Source organism: Crocodylus siamensis, chromosome 1, assembly GCF_052110815.1.
Source record: "Crocodylus siamensis isolate JL-2025a chromosome 1, ASM5211081v1, whole genome shotgun sequence".
NCBI classification, from domain to species: domain Eukaryota; kingdom Metazoa; phylum Chordata; order Crocodylia; family Crocodylidae; genus Crocodylus; species Crocodylus siamensis.
In genome coordinates this window covers 60,851,177-60,869,674 of record NC_143395.1, presented here as the reverse complement: position 1 = coordinate 60,869,674, position 18,498 = coordinate 60,851,177, and the positions used below count along the sequence as shown (strand labels likewise).

The 18,498-nt window shown below is 43.4% G+C and overlaps 1 protein-coding gene across 7 annotated transcripts in view; it reads right to left on the bottom strand.

Moving 5' to 3' along the window:
• SENP6 (SUMO specific peptidase 6) overlaps positions 1-18,498 on the bottom strand; it is a 134,382-nt gene that overhangs the window by 54,615 nt on the left and 61,269 nt on the right. For 6 of the 7 annotated variants that reach the window (XM_090035214.1, XM_090035160.1, XM_090035194.1 and 3 more), the window contains 2 exons: positions 8,061-8,131; positions 6,406-6,551 (listed from right to left, as the gene is read on the bottom strand). In XM_090035214.1, coding sequence (XP_089891340.1) covers positions 6,406-6,551; positions 8,061-8,131 — 217 coding nt within the window. The remainder of the gene's footprint in view (positions 1-6,405; positions 6,552-8,060; positions 8,132-18,498) is intronic. The other variant, XM_090035184.1, reaches the window with a different exon arrangement.

Below are 18,498 nucleotides of genomic sequence, written 5' to 3'. Positions count from 1 at the left end.
TATTCAGGTTCCAGTGTGTAAAGATAACTTAAATATCAAAGTTAAAAAATCCACAGACAGACAGACAGACATAAAATAGGCTTAATCAGTCTGCATTGTGTCTGTCCGTAACACTCTGTAAATGCAAATAGCTTGACAACTGTAAGAGATAGAACATTTGCGTCTTCAGAGAAATGTCTTTGCTAAACCTTAGCATTTGTTCAGTGACCATGTTAGGACGATCACAACTCCCAGAACTGGAAAAAAAAGTCAGGGGCCAAGGCTGTTGTTTCTACTGAGCTCCTCCTGGGAGGATGCCAGGTGCCTGGTGTGGTGGGAATGGCAGAGGGAGGAGCCAGGTGAGGAAAAGCAGGAGCCGGGCAGAGGAGCAAGGCACTGGGCGAGCAGCAGCAGCCCCATCCCAAGCCCCAAGCAGGGAAGGAGGTGACCAGGAGTGGCACAAAAGGAAGCCACAGCGTGTAGGCAGCCATTGCAAGGTGCAGAGCTCACCTGCCCTTGCCCAGCAAAAAGGCGCACAGCATGGGCAGGTCTGCCTCCAGCCTGCTGGATGAGCAAAAGTGCAGGAAGTGATTGGTATCTTCAAATGTTCAGCCTATTTTATTTAAGTTTCATAAACATTTAATTTATTTCATAAATAAGAAAAGTAAAATCTATCTATTTGTTTTCATTACTTGAAATTATTCTGTCATTCTTGACAGGCAATTTACTAGTTTTATATAAAAACTAACTACTTAACAGTATATTGTGTTAATTTGATAAGAATGAAATCTGAGCGATTCAACATCTTTACCTTGGAAACATTTTCTCTTAAAATTAGCCCTTAACAGGAATTTTGAAATCAGTAACAATTTCTCCAAGACAAGTGTCAAACATGCAATGCACTTACACTAAACCAACAATTGTAAGGGCCCTGATGCATACTACATTTAGGATGCGATTAAGGTGTTAATCATCATAAACAGTAACCTGGCCACACATTAAAGCCCATTTATGGCATGGCAATATAGGAAATACACCACTAAGATATTCCATATATAATTAGGGAGCTAACTAAATTGCTCCAGAAGTGTGCTGCACTGCCGCTCCTTTGATCGTGCTCTTTTCACCGCATACTCCCTGACCACTGACTGCCTGTAGGACGTTGGCAGCTCTGCCACTTGCTCCTGATCAGCTGGGAGGCAAAAACTGTGGTTTTAAACTATGCTGATCAGCAGAAAACAGCAGGGCTCCTGGCGTCCCCCAGCCAATCACTGGTAAGGGGGTGCACAGTGAAAAGTTCAAGAGTAAAAGAGCCACTGCTCAGCTCACTTCTGGCACAACTTAGGTAGATTCCTACACGTAATGAGTAACTTCTTTGTGGCTCATTTGTATCAAGCCCTAAAATAAACACGAGACATCAGGGCTGACCCATGACAGATACCAACATCCAGCTGAGCACAGGGATCCAGCATGGGGCAATCCCAGGGTCCAGGACACAACCCTCCCCTACCTGATCAACAAGATCAGGCTGTGGGCAGCAGCAGTCCTGGACCCAACACCTCCACCCAATCCCCAGAAGCATAGTAGGGGGAAGGAGGGGTGGTGTCAAATCCAACATCAGGGAATGTCTTCTTGATCTCCAGCACATTGCACTCTGGACTTTTAAAGCGTGGGTATGCAACTGGAAACCCCAGCCACAAGCCTGCTTTTTTTAAGTCTCCTGGGTGTCTGTGGAAGCAGTATTTGGGAACTCACCAACCCCCAGTGGCAAGTGGTGCTTCACAGGATGGGACATGGGCAACTGGGAAATTAGGAGCTCCCACCTCCCCAGGTCCTGTACTGGAATCCATGGCACATGGGGAGCTTGAAAGGAAACACTGAGGCAGCTTTCCTGGGCTTCCTCACTTTAAATCCTGTGCCCAACAGCTCTAGCCAGGTCACAGGGAAGTGCAGGGGATGAGTGGGGTTTAAAGTCCCCAGTGGAGGAGGCCCTTCTCCACCAGAAGCTTCTGACTCCCTGTGCCCCGAAGGCTAGTCACAAGGTTGTGACAATTAGCTAACTATCATCCCAGCCCAGATAGCTCTGATCTCTGAACTAGAAGGGCTGTCCCAGCCAGTTCCCATAATCAGCCAATTGTTAGCTTATCATATTGGGCAGCCTGGGCACTGAGGACAGCCCACCCACACTGGGCAGTCTGGAGCTGGAACGACCGTCAGCTGAGACAATCAACCACATTGGAGGAAGTTTGAGCCCCCAGTGTGGTCCCAGAGGCTTATGCTAACAATCAGCTGATTATCAGCCCCATCTGGATCTGCAAGCACTCTTCTTTCAACTTGCCAGTGCAGGGGGAGCCTGGGATTGTGGTCTCCAGGCTCTCCCTGCATAGGCAAGTAGCAATGGCACAATAGGAACTGATCTCTGATCTCAACAAATCATGCCTCCTGGCATGTACATGTGGCACAGCACAAGGCATGATTTTTGGGACTGGGGATCAGGTCCCATTGTATCATTAAATGAACATGTGTCAGGGGCCTAAGAGTTTGAACAGGAGGACTTAGTCGCTTCACAAAGTACAAATTTACGTAACACTAACAGTGAAAGGTGTTCAATGGAAACAATTTATCACAAATAAACAACAAAACTATAAACTACTGATTAGACTGTGAACACCAAAATAAACAGGAGTTAGGCTCCTAATACTTCCAAGTATCTGCACCTAACTCCAAGTCTTGCCAACACTTAAATATATACGTCTTCACTATAAAAAGGTGAGAGTAGCTCCCACTGTTCTTAATTAGCTATTTTCATTCTTAAATTTTAAAGTACATGCATAAATATTTTGCTGAACTACAACAATTTAATGAAAAGATTTGCTTAACCGTTAAAATACCCGTTAAATATTGGGTTCTCTCATGTAGCTACACAAGGAAACAAAATTTGTACTTATTTCTATGATATTTCCTAATAGATATTTAAAATCCAAATGCCACAAAGGCTAATTTATATTTCAGAATAAGCTGAGTATCTACCATAGTTCCCCTGTGGCAGGTTAGGGTGTTGTGTCAAGGTTGACAATAGTCTTATGTAGAGTTTAGATTATGGATTGTATTGGATGGTTTGGATAGGGATGTTCCTGCCTCAGGCATGAGGTTGTACTAGATGACTCTGGAGGTCCCTTCCAACCCTAGTTCTCTATGAATCTATGATTCCATGAGTGTCCTGAACAGGTAGCAGCATTGTTTAATTAAAAACTTAAAATTTTAGCTTGCAAAAATTATTTTTTCTTTTCACATTTGTCAGAACATATCATTTTAACTGTTGATAAAACTGTCAGTGACTCCTGCTGAAATTAACCTTTCTGAAGAAACACTGCCTGTAAATAAATTAGTTTTTGTTTTAGTTTTCACACGTTTTATACCCTGCATAGCACAAAGTAAATTATTTAAAGTGTTGCAAATCTCTACAATATATTGTACTGTTCCAACTTTAAGCCAATCTAGCATATAAGTCAACCCTACAGTTTCAGGTTAAATTTTAGGAAAATTAGCCTTTTCCTAAACAGAAGCCAATGACTACAGATAAAAACTTTGCACTTCTACTGTCCTTATACAGTCCCACTAGAGAATCAAATAACAAAGAACCATAAGGGCTTAATGCCCTAAAAACACTAAAAATAAAAACTGCACCAAAAAAAATTCTGGCTTGATATTTTTATTGCATACAAAGAAATTAAAGGTCAAAACTGGAAGGGGCTAAATTTCAAGTTGATCCCGCATATAAAGCTTAGCACAATTTATATGAAAATTGAACAATTTTGATGGTTCTTTGGAAGGGAAAACTTAGGCTTATAATCGGAACAGTACAGTGTTGGATCTGAACTAATTTATCATATTTCTAGATCTACTTTCTGCTTACTAATCCAAATTTCCTCCAACATTTATGCTATTATCCCAAGTCCTTGACATGTTTCATCTATTGTGCCTATGTGCATGCATGCAGTTGGAGGCGGATGGCAGAGGAAAATACTTAAAACTCTTCCTCCTAAAAATATCCTACCTGCAGAAAGCCTATTGGAACAAACAAATACACATAGTTCTCACCCAGCAGAGTTTATTCGATTCGTTAGAAACAGAAAAACCCAAGAGATTTAATATCAGATTTTATGGAAGTGCAGTGTGCAAAATCCAGTCTTTAGCCACATTTGAAAAGGAAATAAATCCCTTGCTTTTTACAGGGATCCTAGATTTGCTTCCAATACAGACACCAATTGAGAAACCAGTGATGTAAAGACTTAGTTATGATAAAATTATTGTACAGTACTTTAGAAGCTTTTCCCAAGTCCTGCTGACAGCAGAACTCTATGAAAATGAGGCACATGGACTTTACAAGCAGAGTTCCCATTTTTATATAAATTTTCTAAAATACTTTTGCTTTAACTCCTCCTGCATGCACAGTACACAATATGGTATTAAAGGCTGTATAAAACTCACATGAAACAATATGCATAGATTTGCTTGGTATTTCACAGTCTATGAGAAATGTAAACCCAAATGCACACCAAACACTTCCCAAAACCACAGTCACATAGTCCACACTAGAATGCTCATAGCACCAATGCCACACACACACAGAGTGAAATTTGAATCCCACTGAAAATCAGAAGTTTAATCTTGTCTAATGAGGGCAAGATTTCACTTTTTATCTTTATCCTCATTCACACACACACACACACACCCTAGCCATTTGACACTATTTTTGTAGGGATGGAAGGGATTCTCTTTAGAAGAGAACAAATTTCCCTTATTTAAGAATTAATAAATGTTTCAACTATCTTATAAAATAAAAAAAGAATAGCTTCAGATAAACAGTTTAACAACTTTAAAATAAATAATTACTAAAAATTATACCATGGAAATCCTAACATGTACATGCAAACTATGTAACATCTAATGCATTCTTTTAATTGATAAATGAAAAAATATCATAAAATGAGCCATTAAAATACATCTTTACATTATTTTATAGAAACATCAATTAAGAGGAAAAAAAATTTCAAAACTGTCCAATTTTCCACTTTAAAGGAAAACTAGAACATAAATATAAATCATAGGGGTGAACCAATACAGATTTTTTGGACTAATGCTGATGGCCGATTATTAACAAGCCATATTGGGCAATAAACACTGATCTGATTGCTAATATGCAGCCTGGCAGCTTGGAGACCAGTGTCCATCTAGTAAGTTTGTTGCAGGTGGAGGGGAGGGAAGATGATTGAGGCCCCTGCAGTGAGGGAGTGTGTAGGATGGAGCCATGAATGGCTTGTCCAGGGGGTGCAGGGAGGGGGAGAGTGGTGCATTACCCCCCCCCCCCATTTTGTACACAGGACAATGGAGGGCTGTCACTGTGGGCTGCCATGGGGAGCAGTGCCAGGCTCTTCCCAGTGCGGGGCATGGGGAGAGAGCTGGGCCAGGTACATGCTCAGTGTGGGCAGCTGGAGCACTGGGAGAGGGGGCTACAGTACAGAATGGTAGTTCCCCCTCCCAGAAACTGCTGCCATTGCCCACCCTGAGCACAGCCCCAGACCACCCCTGCCAGAAAGAGCCCGGCCCCGCCCCTACCCTCACAGCAGCAGCCCACCCTCACCCCGTGCACAGATCTGTGGGGCACATGCCCCCATGGCTCCCCAGGGTCCATGCAGTGGTGGGAGCCACCCTCTGCCCCACCCCCACAAAGGAGTTACTCACAGCTCCATCCCAAGCACAGCTTCAGCCCCACTCCCTCCCTCACCACAGGGGCCTCGATCGCCCCTCCACCCCAAGTAGATTTAACAGCTGGATGCTTCTCTCCCAGCTGCTGGGCTGTGTGAGTGCATATGCATGCAGCATTTATCAGCAACATTATCGGCCACATCAGCCAAAAAAAGCCAAATGCAGATAATGTTAATTTTCCTTTCATCAGTGCCAACACAGTGTTGACCAGTGTATCAGTGCACCTCCAATAAATCATCCTAACCTTTACTACAGTTTTTCTTTTTTTCATAGTTTAAAAAAAAATTATGCGACAGGTCTACTTTAAGGCACAATCACAATTAATTATCAATAAAATAGTATGAATGGATACCTACATAAAGCTTATACCTAGTTTGCTGTCAAACCCTCAGGCCCCCTCTACATGTCACAGGTATTGCCCAATTAACTGGTTAACTGCACAATTACTTTGAGACCAGCTACATGTGCAAAGTACTTATCACATATTAAAAAGCCCCAACCAGCCATAAAGTTAGACACTGAAAGATTTCTTTTATATTAAGAATATATACCCAATAAGTTGCAGTTCTAAATGTGTTTAAGCCCCAAATAGAGCAATTAAGAATAATAGTTTCTGAAGCTAAATAAAACCTCACAGAAATGTTATATCTAACCCACCTCTAAGTGGGTTAAACATTTTTTTGTAGTAGAAGAGAGAGGCAAATCAGAGTGATATGAACTGCAGGAACGTTTCTGTTGTACCTTCCTCTTAATTTCAGATTCTGATTCTGATCCAGACTCTTCTGTGCTCTCCATCAGACTTCCTAAAAATAAAAACAGAATATATATATGCATGCAGATATGTGCACACGCACACATGCACATATACACACAAAACCAAAAACACACTGTCTTGCAACTGAAGAGCATGATAAATTTATAAAAGGCTATTATGAAGTAATATTAAAGAACACTGTAAGCCACAGGCATAACAAACAATTAGGCTTTACCTATGCTGAGAAATATGTACCAAATCTGCTAAATAATAAAAATGCAAACACAAAGAATGTTAATAATTCTGGTTTAAATAAAGATGCCTGTCACTTTCTAGATACCATTGCATGAATTGGATCTGCATTTTAAACACTACTTCCTAGCAGGCAACCTAGGTCTTTAAAATACTGAGTCAACTCCACTCCACCAAAAATCAAATCTTTAGTAGTGGAAAGTCCACTAGGGGATAAGCCCAGATTTACAGTGTGTTCAGAGGCTCTTTGTTTTAAAGCTGCTTTGCATAATGTTGTGAAAACAGTTATTTCTTTAATAAAAAAGAAGTGTTCAATTTACTCTAATAACCATTCATTAACATTTTACGTTGAATTTAAAAAAGCATTTGATGTTGGAACTTTCTTTTAAAAGTTAAATTACCTAAAATAATAAAAAAGGAAAAGCTATGTTAATATATTATTCATAAGTAACAGAAGTAGGTATTGACTTTCCCTACTTTTCTGTGATCCTTTTTAAGGTTATATTTCTATCCAGAAGAATTAATAAAAGTTAAACAGCTGACCTTAGAATCTTCCCCAACCACATGTGGATTCCTATCAAGAAAACTCAATACTTCCAATGACTCATTCTCTCCAGCACATTCATCTTCCCTCCAGCCATGATAAAATAGTAATTTCCCCTAGTTCTCAGGTCTTGACAAAAAATGTGTACCCACCTTTGGATATTAACATTATTATATTTTACTCATTATATATTTTCATGCTTACCATTCTCTACTGTGTCACAAATAAATGTCACCCTTGAAGTGCTATCAACCTTTGTGACCCACAAAATGGCATCAAGCAAAGGTCTTGTAATGAAGAAACTAGAATATGAATGAGATCAGGAATCTAATCTTAAATTTCCTTACAGATTTTCTATGTGAATTTTGACAAATCACTTAACTGGTTTCAGATTTCTGACCTGTGAAGTGAAAACGGATGCTTTACAACTGTACATGAGTGGTATGACATTATTAGTTTCAGTTCTGTGACGATAATCACCTATAAATTGTAAAGATATTAATGTGATTCAAGTGGCTTATGTATAAATGCATTCACATTTTGACATACCACATGTACCTATGAAAGTATCATTTCAAAACACTTCAAGTATCTTTTCTTATGTCACTTCAACTCACCTTTTAGAAATTATGATCCATACTGAAAATCACTATAAGCATACCATGCATTGTGTGAGCACACTCCTGCTTCCCCGAAGCAAACCACAGTAGCAAGACAAAAACACTGAAACAGTTTTCTGGTTTAAACTAAATGAAATCTTACCCATTGGTCGAGACTGAGGTGATCTTATGCGGTCAGTTTCTATTTTTTGAAGCTGAGGAGGGTATTCTTTTCTGGAAAAGATATTTAATATAGTCGTATTCTTGACAGAATTTGTAAGTGAATTTTGACATTTATATTTTAGGTTTTTTGGTAATATATAACTATTTTAGAAAAGTCTGCACATAAAGTCAATAGCTTTTCTTGTTATATATCACACATACATTAAAATATTTTTTCAATCTTTAATAGTCTAAGCAGGTTCAAATGAATAACCCACAGGCAGCTGTCAGCATGCTAAATGCAGCTATTATAAAGGTCATCCAAATGTTTCCAATTTAAATCCATTTTCCTGTTGCTAACAACTTAAGCATCTTTCCCTTTAAGGATAAAATCTTCCAGACCTGTCTTGGAAGTCCTCCTTTTTCCTTCCTCACAAAAAAAAAGTTTACAACTGGACTTATTTTTGATAACAGATGCAGTGGCCAAAATGTTTTCCCAATTAGAAAGATATTCTACTACTTCTGTGAAGCAATTTGATGCCAAATATGGCACAATAACAATTCCTGTTTTCTTGTTAAAAATATTTTGATTTGGAGCTAACAAAAACTATACTTGGTCTGTATTTAAAATTATATATGCATTTTAAATACAGACCAATTAACTCATATATATGACGTGTATGCACCTCAGACATAAATTTAACAATTCTTCAGTCTCCTGAAGGCCTGTAGATGACATACGAAACTTCCCATTTTGGTACCAAGTAAAAACCTGACTGATGCTTACTTTCCATTAATTTCTAATTAGTTATAAGGCATGGATAGCTGACACTTCTGATAGGTTCTGTTCACTGCAATTTTCTGAACCTGAACTTTGGTCCAAAAACTCTCGGTCCCATGAAAAAGTAAATATTAGTGGGTGCATCTACAGATGTTGCAGTGCAGTAGCAATGAGGTACTGTGCCATAGCTTGTTGCTACCATGTAGTAGTACTGCCAGGCACTAACCATGATGTGATGCTACTGTGTAGCAGCTTATTGCTACCATGCAGTAGCATCGAAAAACGCCCCCATGTGGTATGGTACTGCACAGCAATGCTAGCAACTGTCCAGTCCACCGCTCGTGTAGATGCAGCCACAATATGCTATTCTAACTTCAACATTTCTCGACTTTAGACTATACCAGCAATTCACATCATTCACGTTTTGTGTAGTTTATATGTAGACTTGGGATGAGATGAATTCTTCTCTTTTGGTGCAATCTCTCTCAAGGCATTAAATTATTACGCCCCTTGAATTTTTATGTCGTCTTCAAAAAGTACTTGAAATTGGTTTGTGACTGACATTTGTCAGGGCTTCAAATATTTTATTGTTGTATGGCAGCGGTTCTCAACCTTTTTAGACTCAAGACACCCCTCCATAACTTTTCTGAATTTGGTAGCACCCTGGTTAAGAACCACTATGGTAAAGTCTTTGTTTACCTACTTTATCTCTAAGCTACTGTGCATCGTGGCCAGACAGAACCAACTACATGCGTCTGCTACCAGGAGACGTATGCGGAGCCAGACCAAGAAGCTGCAGCAGCAGCACCAAGTTCTTCTGCCTGCAGTTCTGATTCAGCTCTGAATGCCACACCTGGGAACAGGGCTGTGTAGGCTGATCTATCTGCTCACACAGACAGCATCTCAGCATCCTTGAGAGGGTCTCACAGCACCCCAGCTGGAAGCTACTACTATGTTATCTTTAAAGCAACAATATTTATCTACCCTTTCAACATAATCTAGTCCTTCCAAACATACCAAACCACTATACCAATCAATCAATCTCGCTTTATAGTTTTTGAGGGTGGCAGGAATACGAAGAAGGAAAAAGTTGGGAGCAATTAAGGTATATGATTTATGAAAGGAGCAGGAGCATTGCAGAATTATGATTTAATTTGTTTTCATGTCAGGTAATGTTTCTATAAGTGACAAGATGAAAAGTAAGACACTCATAAGAAATGTAAAATATGCAGTGTATAATTCTTACCAACAAAAGCCACAAGGTCAAAATAAGATTTACCACACATCAGAACTTTAAAAGGCAAAAGTGCCTGTAAAGGGTTACAGTCATATTACTTAGCATCTCATTTGACATCTCATTATCTCTAATATTAGTAGTAATAAGTGCTATAGTATATACAATACAGCATATAAGATCAGACACAGCACAAAGTCGTTTTGCTGTATGTGTACATACATATGCAAATAAACCCCAACAAATCTTTTTATAGTTTTATTTCTTTTTTAACATTCTTAAGCGGCTGAAAATGCAAAGTAAATATTGCGAATGAAAGAGCCAATTACCATAACCTGTTTAAACTGCTGATGCTATATTTGATTTTTTTTTTTATGGCAAGAAACTGGAGTTTGATATCATATTTTGCTAAATAATGATTTAAAACAAGTTGAACAAAAAAATACTAAACATGAAAAGTATACTACAGGTTCCTCAACTTAGTGCCTGGCTCTATGCCAACACAAGACATTACTATACTTTTCAAATGCCAAGTTCAAACCCTTTTCAAATCCCAAGTTACCTAAACATTTTGAGTTATTTTTGTATTTCATTTCACCTTCTGGAACTGGAAACAGTAACTGAGTTATCACATAGCAATAAACCAAAGTAAATAAGCTGTAAAGCAATCAATTCTAAAGGCAGCTAAAACCAAAAATATAAAAGAAACCCCAACACTGCTAATTAGGCAGAAGCACCAGCTAGGTTGCTGACTGCCCTCTCGTACTGCAGAAAAAGAGGCAGTTTCAGCACCTTCCTTGTCTGTTTATATGACGTCAATTGACTTGTGAGGAAATAAATTAGATCAGTCACCTTAATCTTCCAGAAAATCCTAAAGCCAACCCTGTATATCCAACCCTTACTGAGTGCATACATGTGACAAGTAGAGGGAAAGGCAAAAGAGCAAAAACAACACTGAACAGAGATAGCAGCAAGCAAAAAGGGACATATTTATATCATATTAGAACAAAGAAGAAGAATGCATTTCCCACGTTTCGGACATATTTATATCATATTAGAACAAAGAAGAAGAATGCATTTCCCACGTTTCTAACATCCATCAAAAATAACACATCAGAGAACAGGTATTCTGAAGGTGTTCTGTTACCTTGTCTAGATTCAGTTTCAACTTCGACTTTATTCAGAAATTTAAAAACAGAGACTTTTTGAATAAACAAAAGTTACAAAGTATATCATAAAAAGGCTTATCTGATACATACATACATTCTCTCTCTCTCAATCATATGATAAACAAGGACTGGAAAGTCCAAAACTAAAGGAGAAACAGAAGCTGTGACTTTATGCTGGGCTCCATTATGCATAAATATAAGGTTGCTAGTATAATGAAACAGGGTTTTTCTTTGATTATACTAACAGCTGTATACTTATGCATAGCGGAGCTCAGCATAAAGTCACAGCTTCCATTTCTACATAAGTTGTGGGCTTTCTAGTCCCTGTTTATCATATGATTTAGTCAGTGTTATTAACATGATAGTATCTCTCAATCTCTTCTGGCTGATCTACTCAGCTAAAGACAGTTGTGGCAGGGTCAGACCTCAACCTGAGTCCATGATCTAAAATACAGATCAATACAGTTTTTATACACAAAATAATACTTAACTAGTTAACTAGCAATTTGGTGCTTCAAGGGGTCACACATCCCTCATTGCCATGGCTTTCCACCAAAGACAAAGTAGTGTTTCCACAGCCATTTACTTCTTTAGCTAAATCAGTTCCTGCCTTTTTCCATTACCTGTACGCCAACAATTCTACATACAAAGCATCCGTTCATTCATTAGTATGATGGTGGTAATGCTCTATTTCAAGCTGTTTCTAGCCTTCTATTTCTAATTAGTCTTTCCCGAAGAAAAGGAGGTTTTAAAATGACCGCTTTTGTGTAAAATTTGAGACCTTCAGAAATAAACCCTGTGTTCAGACTAGAATTGTCACTGGCTGGCTAATTTAATGAGTTAAAATGGCAATAATGCAGAATAATGGCACAAATTCAACCCTACAATATCTTAAAGCTTTTTAATGCGAGTTGTTAACCCAACTCAGAATTAGAACTGTTTAGTCTTCACTGATGTTTTAACTGACTTTTTTTTTTTTTTTTTTGCAGTCCACTCTCAGGAAAACGGTATCTTGGGAATAACAGCAGCTGTTGCATCTATCCAAAAAGCATGGCAGCTTTTGGTTTTGCTTTCAAATAAACCTTTAAGAACTTAAAATGTTTGCCATTCAGGAAATGGTGATTTGAAAAAATGGGGCATCAAGGACAGGTTAAACATAGGTATTAGCAAAAGCAAGTCTGCACCTTGTGAAGCAAGTACTGAGAGACTGAGGCTAGGGAAAGAAGTTACACAAACTGGTTTAAGTGATTAGACACTGGTTTAAACTTGTAACAGAATATAAATTTAGTTCACATAAACCAGTTTCAAAATGGCTAAAACTAGTTTAAGATGAACCTGGTTGAATGTAGTATCAGACTTAACTGATCTGGGTCAAACTGACTGTCCCAGACCCTTTCCTGGTTTAAATTAAACCAGAGTCCTCCAGCATACCAGCATGCTCTCTGGGCTGGGCTATGCTCTCTGCTTTAGAGAGCAGGGCTGGCCCCACCCCTCTGCTCTCTAGTTTGAGCAGGGGTGGGGACATGGTGAGACACTGGCCAGCATGGCCCTATTAAGGCAAAGTGGGAAAGGAAGGAGTTAATTCTTCCCTCCTTTCCCCCTGCACTGTAGTCAGGCACCTGTCTGCTGGGAAGTGGCAAAGGGGGCGGCCAGGACTGGCAGACCCTGGCAGTGGGGCTAAAGGGACAGAGGGAGGAATTAGCCCTTTTTCTACCCTCTGCACCTTAACAGGGCCATGCCAGGATGGTGTCTGGCCACATCCCACCACTGGAACAGCAAGGGGAGGGACAGCAGCCTCTTGCCAGAGTGCCCAGGATGGGGTTTATTCCCTCCTCCCTTCCCTGTTCCACCAGCAGGGACTGCAGTCGTTCTGACACAGCCCCGTTAAAGCTAAGGGGGCAGGGAGGGAGTTAAATTCCCCCTCCCCTCCCACAGGGGGTGGGGGACACTGTAGCTGGGGCAGAGCAGCCCCCCCCCCCCCCACAGAGTGTGGGGGCTTCTGTCCAGGTCTGCCCAGCTCCAGAAGGGTCCTCTTCCCCCGCTCCTCCCTCCCCTGCCTACTAGGCAGGGAGGCGAGTTCTGTTCAGTTAGGGGGAGCTCTTCCCCCCCTCCTCCTTTCCCTCCCTTGCCCCTTGCCATGAGTGGGGGAGGGGGAGCTCTATGCAGTGCTGCCCAGCCTGGGCACAGGAAGTGGCCATCACTCAGCCACAGCCACCAGAGATGGCCCCCATGGCCCAGGCTGGCCCCACTGAGCCCCAGCCAAGGCAGCCGCACAGTGGGGCTGAGCCAAGAAGCCAGCCCCAAGGCTTCGCAGGGGCTCATGGGTCCACACTGATCCTCAGCAGCTGTAGCTCAGTGACAGCTGTTCCCTGCACCCAGGCTGGGCTGTATTTCCAGAACGAAAAGGGAACATCTAGCCACTTGCAAACTGGTTCAATCTTTGCAGGTTAGATTAACCTGCAAAGAGTGAATCAATTCAAGCTCCAGCTTTTGGAATGTCTGTCCCTAGCCTGAGTGATCTAATAAATTTAATAACTCTAACAATTAGACATGGTACAACAACTGCAAATATTCCTATAGAACATAAAACTTCTTTGTCTGTTAGGTCCCCTAAAATAATTCTCAAAGGTACATATTTTCCTAGAAAAAATCCTTAGGTTCTAGACACTGAATTCATTTGAAATTTTCCATCCTTTTTTTTTTTTTTTTTTTTTTCTCCAGTTTCAGGACCTCAGAAAGGGAAGAGGATGAACAATCAAAAGATCACCCCTCTCCCTAGAACACTTAGGCTGAGAATCTGGACTGTGGACTCCAGGTTTATCCACATGAGCAATGAGCTAAAAGCAATAAGCTCGAGGGCAGTTTGTGCCAGAGAAAACAGCTCCCAGACATATTTACACATGTGCCTGGGACTGAGGTAGTTAGAGCCAGGGTTACAGCCCAGTTAGAACCCTGGGCTGGTATGAGGCTCAGGAGTTCATCCCTGGGCTCTGGGTGGCAAAGGATGGGGCTGGCTGGGGCACAAGTGTGCCATAACTGCAGAGCCATGTGGCTGAACTCCTGAGCCTGCTGCCAGACCAGGGCTGCTCCATCCCAGCTCTGAATGCTGCAGCCCTGGGCTGGCAGCAGTTCAGGGTGGTCGAGTGTTTAGCACACATGGCTCACAGTTTCAGCACTCTCATACCCCAGCCAGTCTCTCTGCCACCCTCCACTACCACCCACAGCCCGAGCCTAGTGTCAGCCTGGGACTGGAGCAGTTAGAGCTGGTGTGGAGCAGTTCCAGACTGGCAGGAGGCATGCGGTCAGCCCTGGGCTCTGGGTGGCAGCGGAGGGGCTAGGTGGGCCATGAGGGTCAGGCTCCAGCTCTGCAGGCTCTTTCCCCTGGCTGGCTGGGTTGACCAGGTGCAATCTGGGACCATGACCCCAGGGAGTTGGGAGTTCAAGAAGAGTGGTTGTTTCTCAAGGAAGCGATCCTCAGTGCACAAGCTAAATCTATTCCAACACGGAGGAAAGGCAGCAAGAAGGCACAGCAGCCCCCCTGGCTCAACAGAGACCTAGCGGACCTACTGTGGCTAAAAAGGAAAGCCTACAAAGGATGGAGGATGGGATTCACCTCCAAGGAGGATTACTCCGCGCTGGTCCGGTCCTGCAGGGAGCAAACCAGGAAAGCCAAGGCTGCAACTGAACTCCAACTAGCTTCAGGCATCAAGGACAACAAAAAGTCCTTTTTCAGATATGTGGGGAGCCGGAGGAAAAGCAAGGGCAATGCTGGACCCCTGCTAAACCAGATGGGGCAACTGACAACTGACGCCCAGGAAAAAGCCAACCTATTAAATAGGTACTTTGTGTCAGTCTTTCATCAGTCACATGGGATGCCCATGCCTGCTATGGGACAGGGAAATCTGGGTGAGGGGGATCCCCTACCCTCCATCAATGCTGACCTCGTGAAGGAACACCTTGAGAAGCTGGATACCTTCAAGTCAGCTGGCCCTGACAACCTGCACCCCAGGGTACTCAAGGAGCTGATGAGCGTCATAGCCCAGCCCCTGGCATGGATCTTCGAAAACTCCTGGTGCTCTGGTGTAGTGCCCGAAGACTGGAAGAAGGTCAATGTGGTGCCGATCTTCAAGAAAGGGAGGGGAGTGGATCCGGCTAACTACAGGCCCATTAGCCTGACTTCTATCCTGGGGAAGATCTTAGAAAAGTTTATTAAGGAGGCCATCCTTGAGGGACTGGCCCAGGCTAACATTCTAAGGGACAGCCAGCATGGGTTTGTTGAGGGTAGGTCTTGTTTGACCAATCTCATTTCCTTCTATGACCAGGTGACCTATCACCTGGAGAAGGGAGAAGAGATTGATGTCATATATCTTGACTTCAAAAAAGCTTTTGATCTGGTATCCCATGTTCACCTCTTGGCCAAACTGCCCAGTTGTGGCTTTGGCTCCACCACGATCCGCTGGCTGGGAAATTGGCTTCGTGGTCGGACCCAGAGGGTTGTGATTGATGGCAGTCACTCATCGTGGTGCCCTGTGACCAGTGGGGTCCCTCAAGGCTCTGTCCTGGGACCCATACTGTTCAACATCTTCATTAATGATGTGGACATTGGAGTCAGGAGTGGACTGGCTAAGTTCGCCGATGACACCAAACTTTGGGGCAAAGCATCCACGCCAGAAGATGGGCGGGTGATCCAGGCTGACCTGGACAAGCTCAGCAAATGGGCAGACGAGAACCTCATGGTGTTTAACACCGAAAAATGCAAGGTTCTCCACCTTGGGAGGAAAAACCTGCAGCACCCTTATAGGCTCGGCAGTGCTACGTTGGTTAGCACTACAGAAGAAAAAGACTTGGGGGTCATCACTGACCACAAGATGAACATGAGCCTGCAATGCGATGCTGCGGCTAGTAAAGCGACCAAAATGCTGGCGTGCATCCATAGATGCTTCTCGAGCAAATCCCGGGATGTCATTCTCCCCTTGTACTCAGCCTTAGTGAGGCCGCAGCTGGAGTACTGCATCCAGTTTTGGGCTCCACAATTCAAAAAGGATGTGGAGAAGCTTGAGAGAGTCCAGAGGAGAGCCACGCGCATGATCAGAGATCAGGAAAACAGATCTTACGATGACAGGCTGAGAGCCACGGGACTCTTTAGCCTGGAAAAGCGCAGGCTCAGGGGTGATCTGATGGCCACCTACAAGTTTATCAGGGGTGACCACCAGGATCTGGGGGAACATCTGTTCACCAGAGCGCCCCATGGGATGACGAGGTCGAACGGTCACAAACTCCTGCAAGACCGTTTCAGGCTGGACATAAGGAAGAATTTCTTTACTGTCCGAGCCCCCAAGGTCCGGAACAGTCTGCCAGCGGAGGTGGTTCAAGCGCCTACACTAAACACCTTCAAGAGTAAATTGGATGCTTATCTTGCTGGGATCCTATGACCCCAGCTGACTTCCTGCCCTTTGGGCAGGGGGCTGGACTCGATGATCTCCCGAGGTCCCTTCCAGCCCTAATGTCTATGAAATCTATGAAATCTGAACGCAGCAGTTACCATCGACACATGCAGTTAATTATGCATTTATTCTGCCATAGGACAGTACTTGTTCCCAACAGTACTATCCTATGGCAGAGAGAAATTAATTTACTATGCCCTAAAATCCTTTAATTGTGTGAATAGCACTGGCAAGCAGGAGGTAAGAATCTGTAGATAGTATCATAGTTTCAAGGGTCGGAAGGGACACGAGCAGATCATCTAGTCTGACCCCTTGCCATGGGAGGAAAGAATACTGGGGTCAAACGACCCCAGCAAGATGTTTATCTAACCTCCTCTTAAACAACCCCAGGGTAGGAGTCTGTACCACTTCTCTTGGAAGCTGGTTCCAGACACTAGCCGCCCTGACTGTGAAGTAGCACCTCCTGACATCTAACCTAAACCTACCCTCTGCCAGCTTGTGACCGTTATTCCTGGTCACTCCTGGCGGTGCTCGGGGGAAAAGTAACTCCCCCAATGCCTGCTGACCCCGCCTGACTAGTTTATAACAGGCCACAAGATCCCCCCTCAGCCTTCTCTTTTGGAGGCTGAACAGGTTCAGGTCCCATAGCCTCTCCTCATAGGGCCTGCCCTATTGTCCCCTGATCATACGAGTGGCCCTGCTCTGGACCCTCTCCATGCTGTCCACATCCCTCTTGAAGTGTGGCACCCAGAACTGGACGCAATACTCCAGTTGTGGCCTGACCAGTGCCGCATAGAGGGGGAGGACCACCTCTTTGGACCTGCTCGAGATGCATCTGTGGATGCATGACAAGGTGGAATTGGCCTTCCTTACTGCCTCTCCACACTGCCGGCCCACGTTCATCTTGGAGTCAATGATGACCCCCAGATCCCTTTCCACCTCTGTGCTGACAAGAGCGGAGTTCCCTAACCCGTAGGTATGGCGCCGGTTGTTCCTCCCGAGGTGCATCACCTTGCACTTGTCTGTGTTGAAACCCATCCTATTCTCATCCGCCCACCCTTGTACCCTGTCTAGGTCTAATTGTAGCCTGTTGCATCCTTCCAATGTGCCCACGTCCCCCCACATCTTAGTGTCAACAGCAAATTTGAACAGGGTGCTTTTTACCCCCTCATCCAAATCACTGATGAAGATGTTGAACAGTGCGGGCCCGAGGACCGAGCCCTGCGCAACCCCACTGCCCACGTCCTTCCAGGTTGAGAAGGACCCATCCACTACCACCCTCTGGGTGCGGCCCTCCAGCCAGTTGGCGACCCATTTGACTGTGTGGGTGTCTACACCACAGCCCCCCAGTTTCTTAATAAGAACGGGGTGAGAGACAGTGTCGAAGGCCTTCCGGAAGTCCAGGAAGACTATGTCCACTGCTACCCCTGCATCTAATGATCTGGTGATCTGATCATAGAAGGCCACCAGGTTGGTCTGACAGGACCTGCCACTGATGAACCCATGTTAGTTGCCCCTAAGCATGCAGTCCCCTGCTGGCCCCTCCTGGATGTGTGCCAGCATAATTTTCTTGAACAGCTTGCCTAGGATCGAGGTAAGACTAACCGGCCTATAATTTCCCGGGTCCTCCTTCCTGCCTTTTTTGAAGATGGGAACCACGTTGGCCCTCTTCCAGTCCTCCGGTACCTCACCAGAGCACCACAGGTGCTCGTAAAGCTGTGCCAGGGGACTTGCAATGACCTCGGCCAGTTCCTTTAGAACTCTAGGGTAGAGATTATCCGGACTGGCTGACTTGAAGACGTCCAACCCCT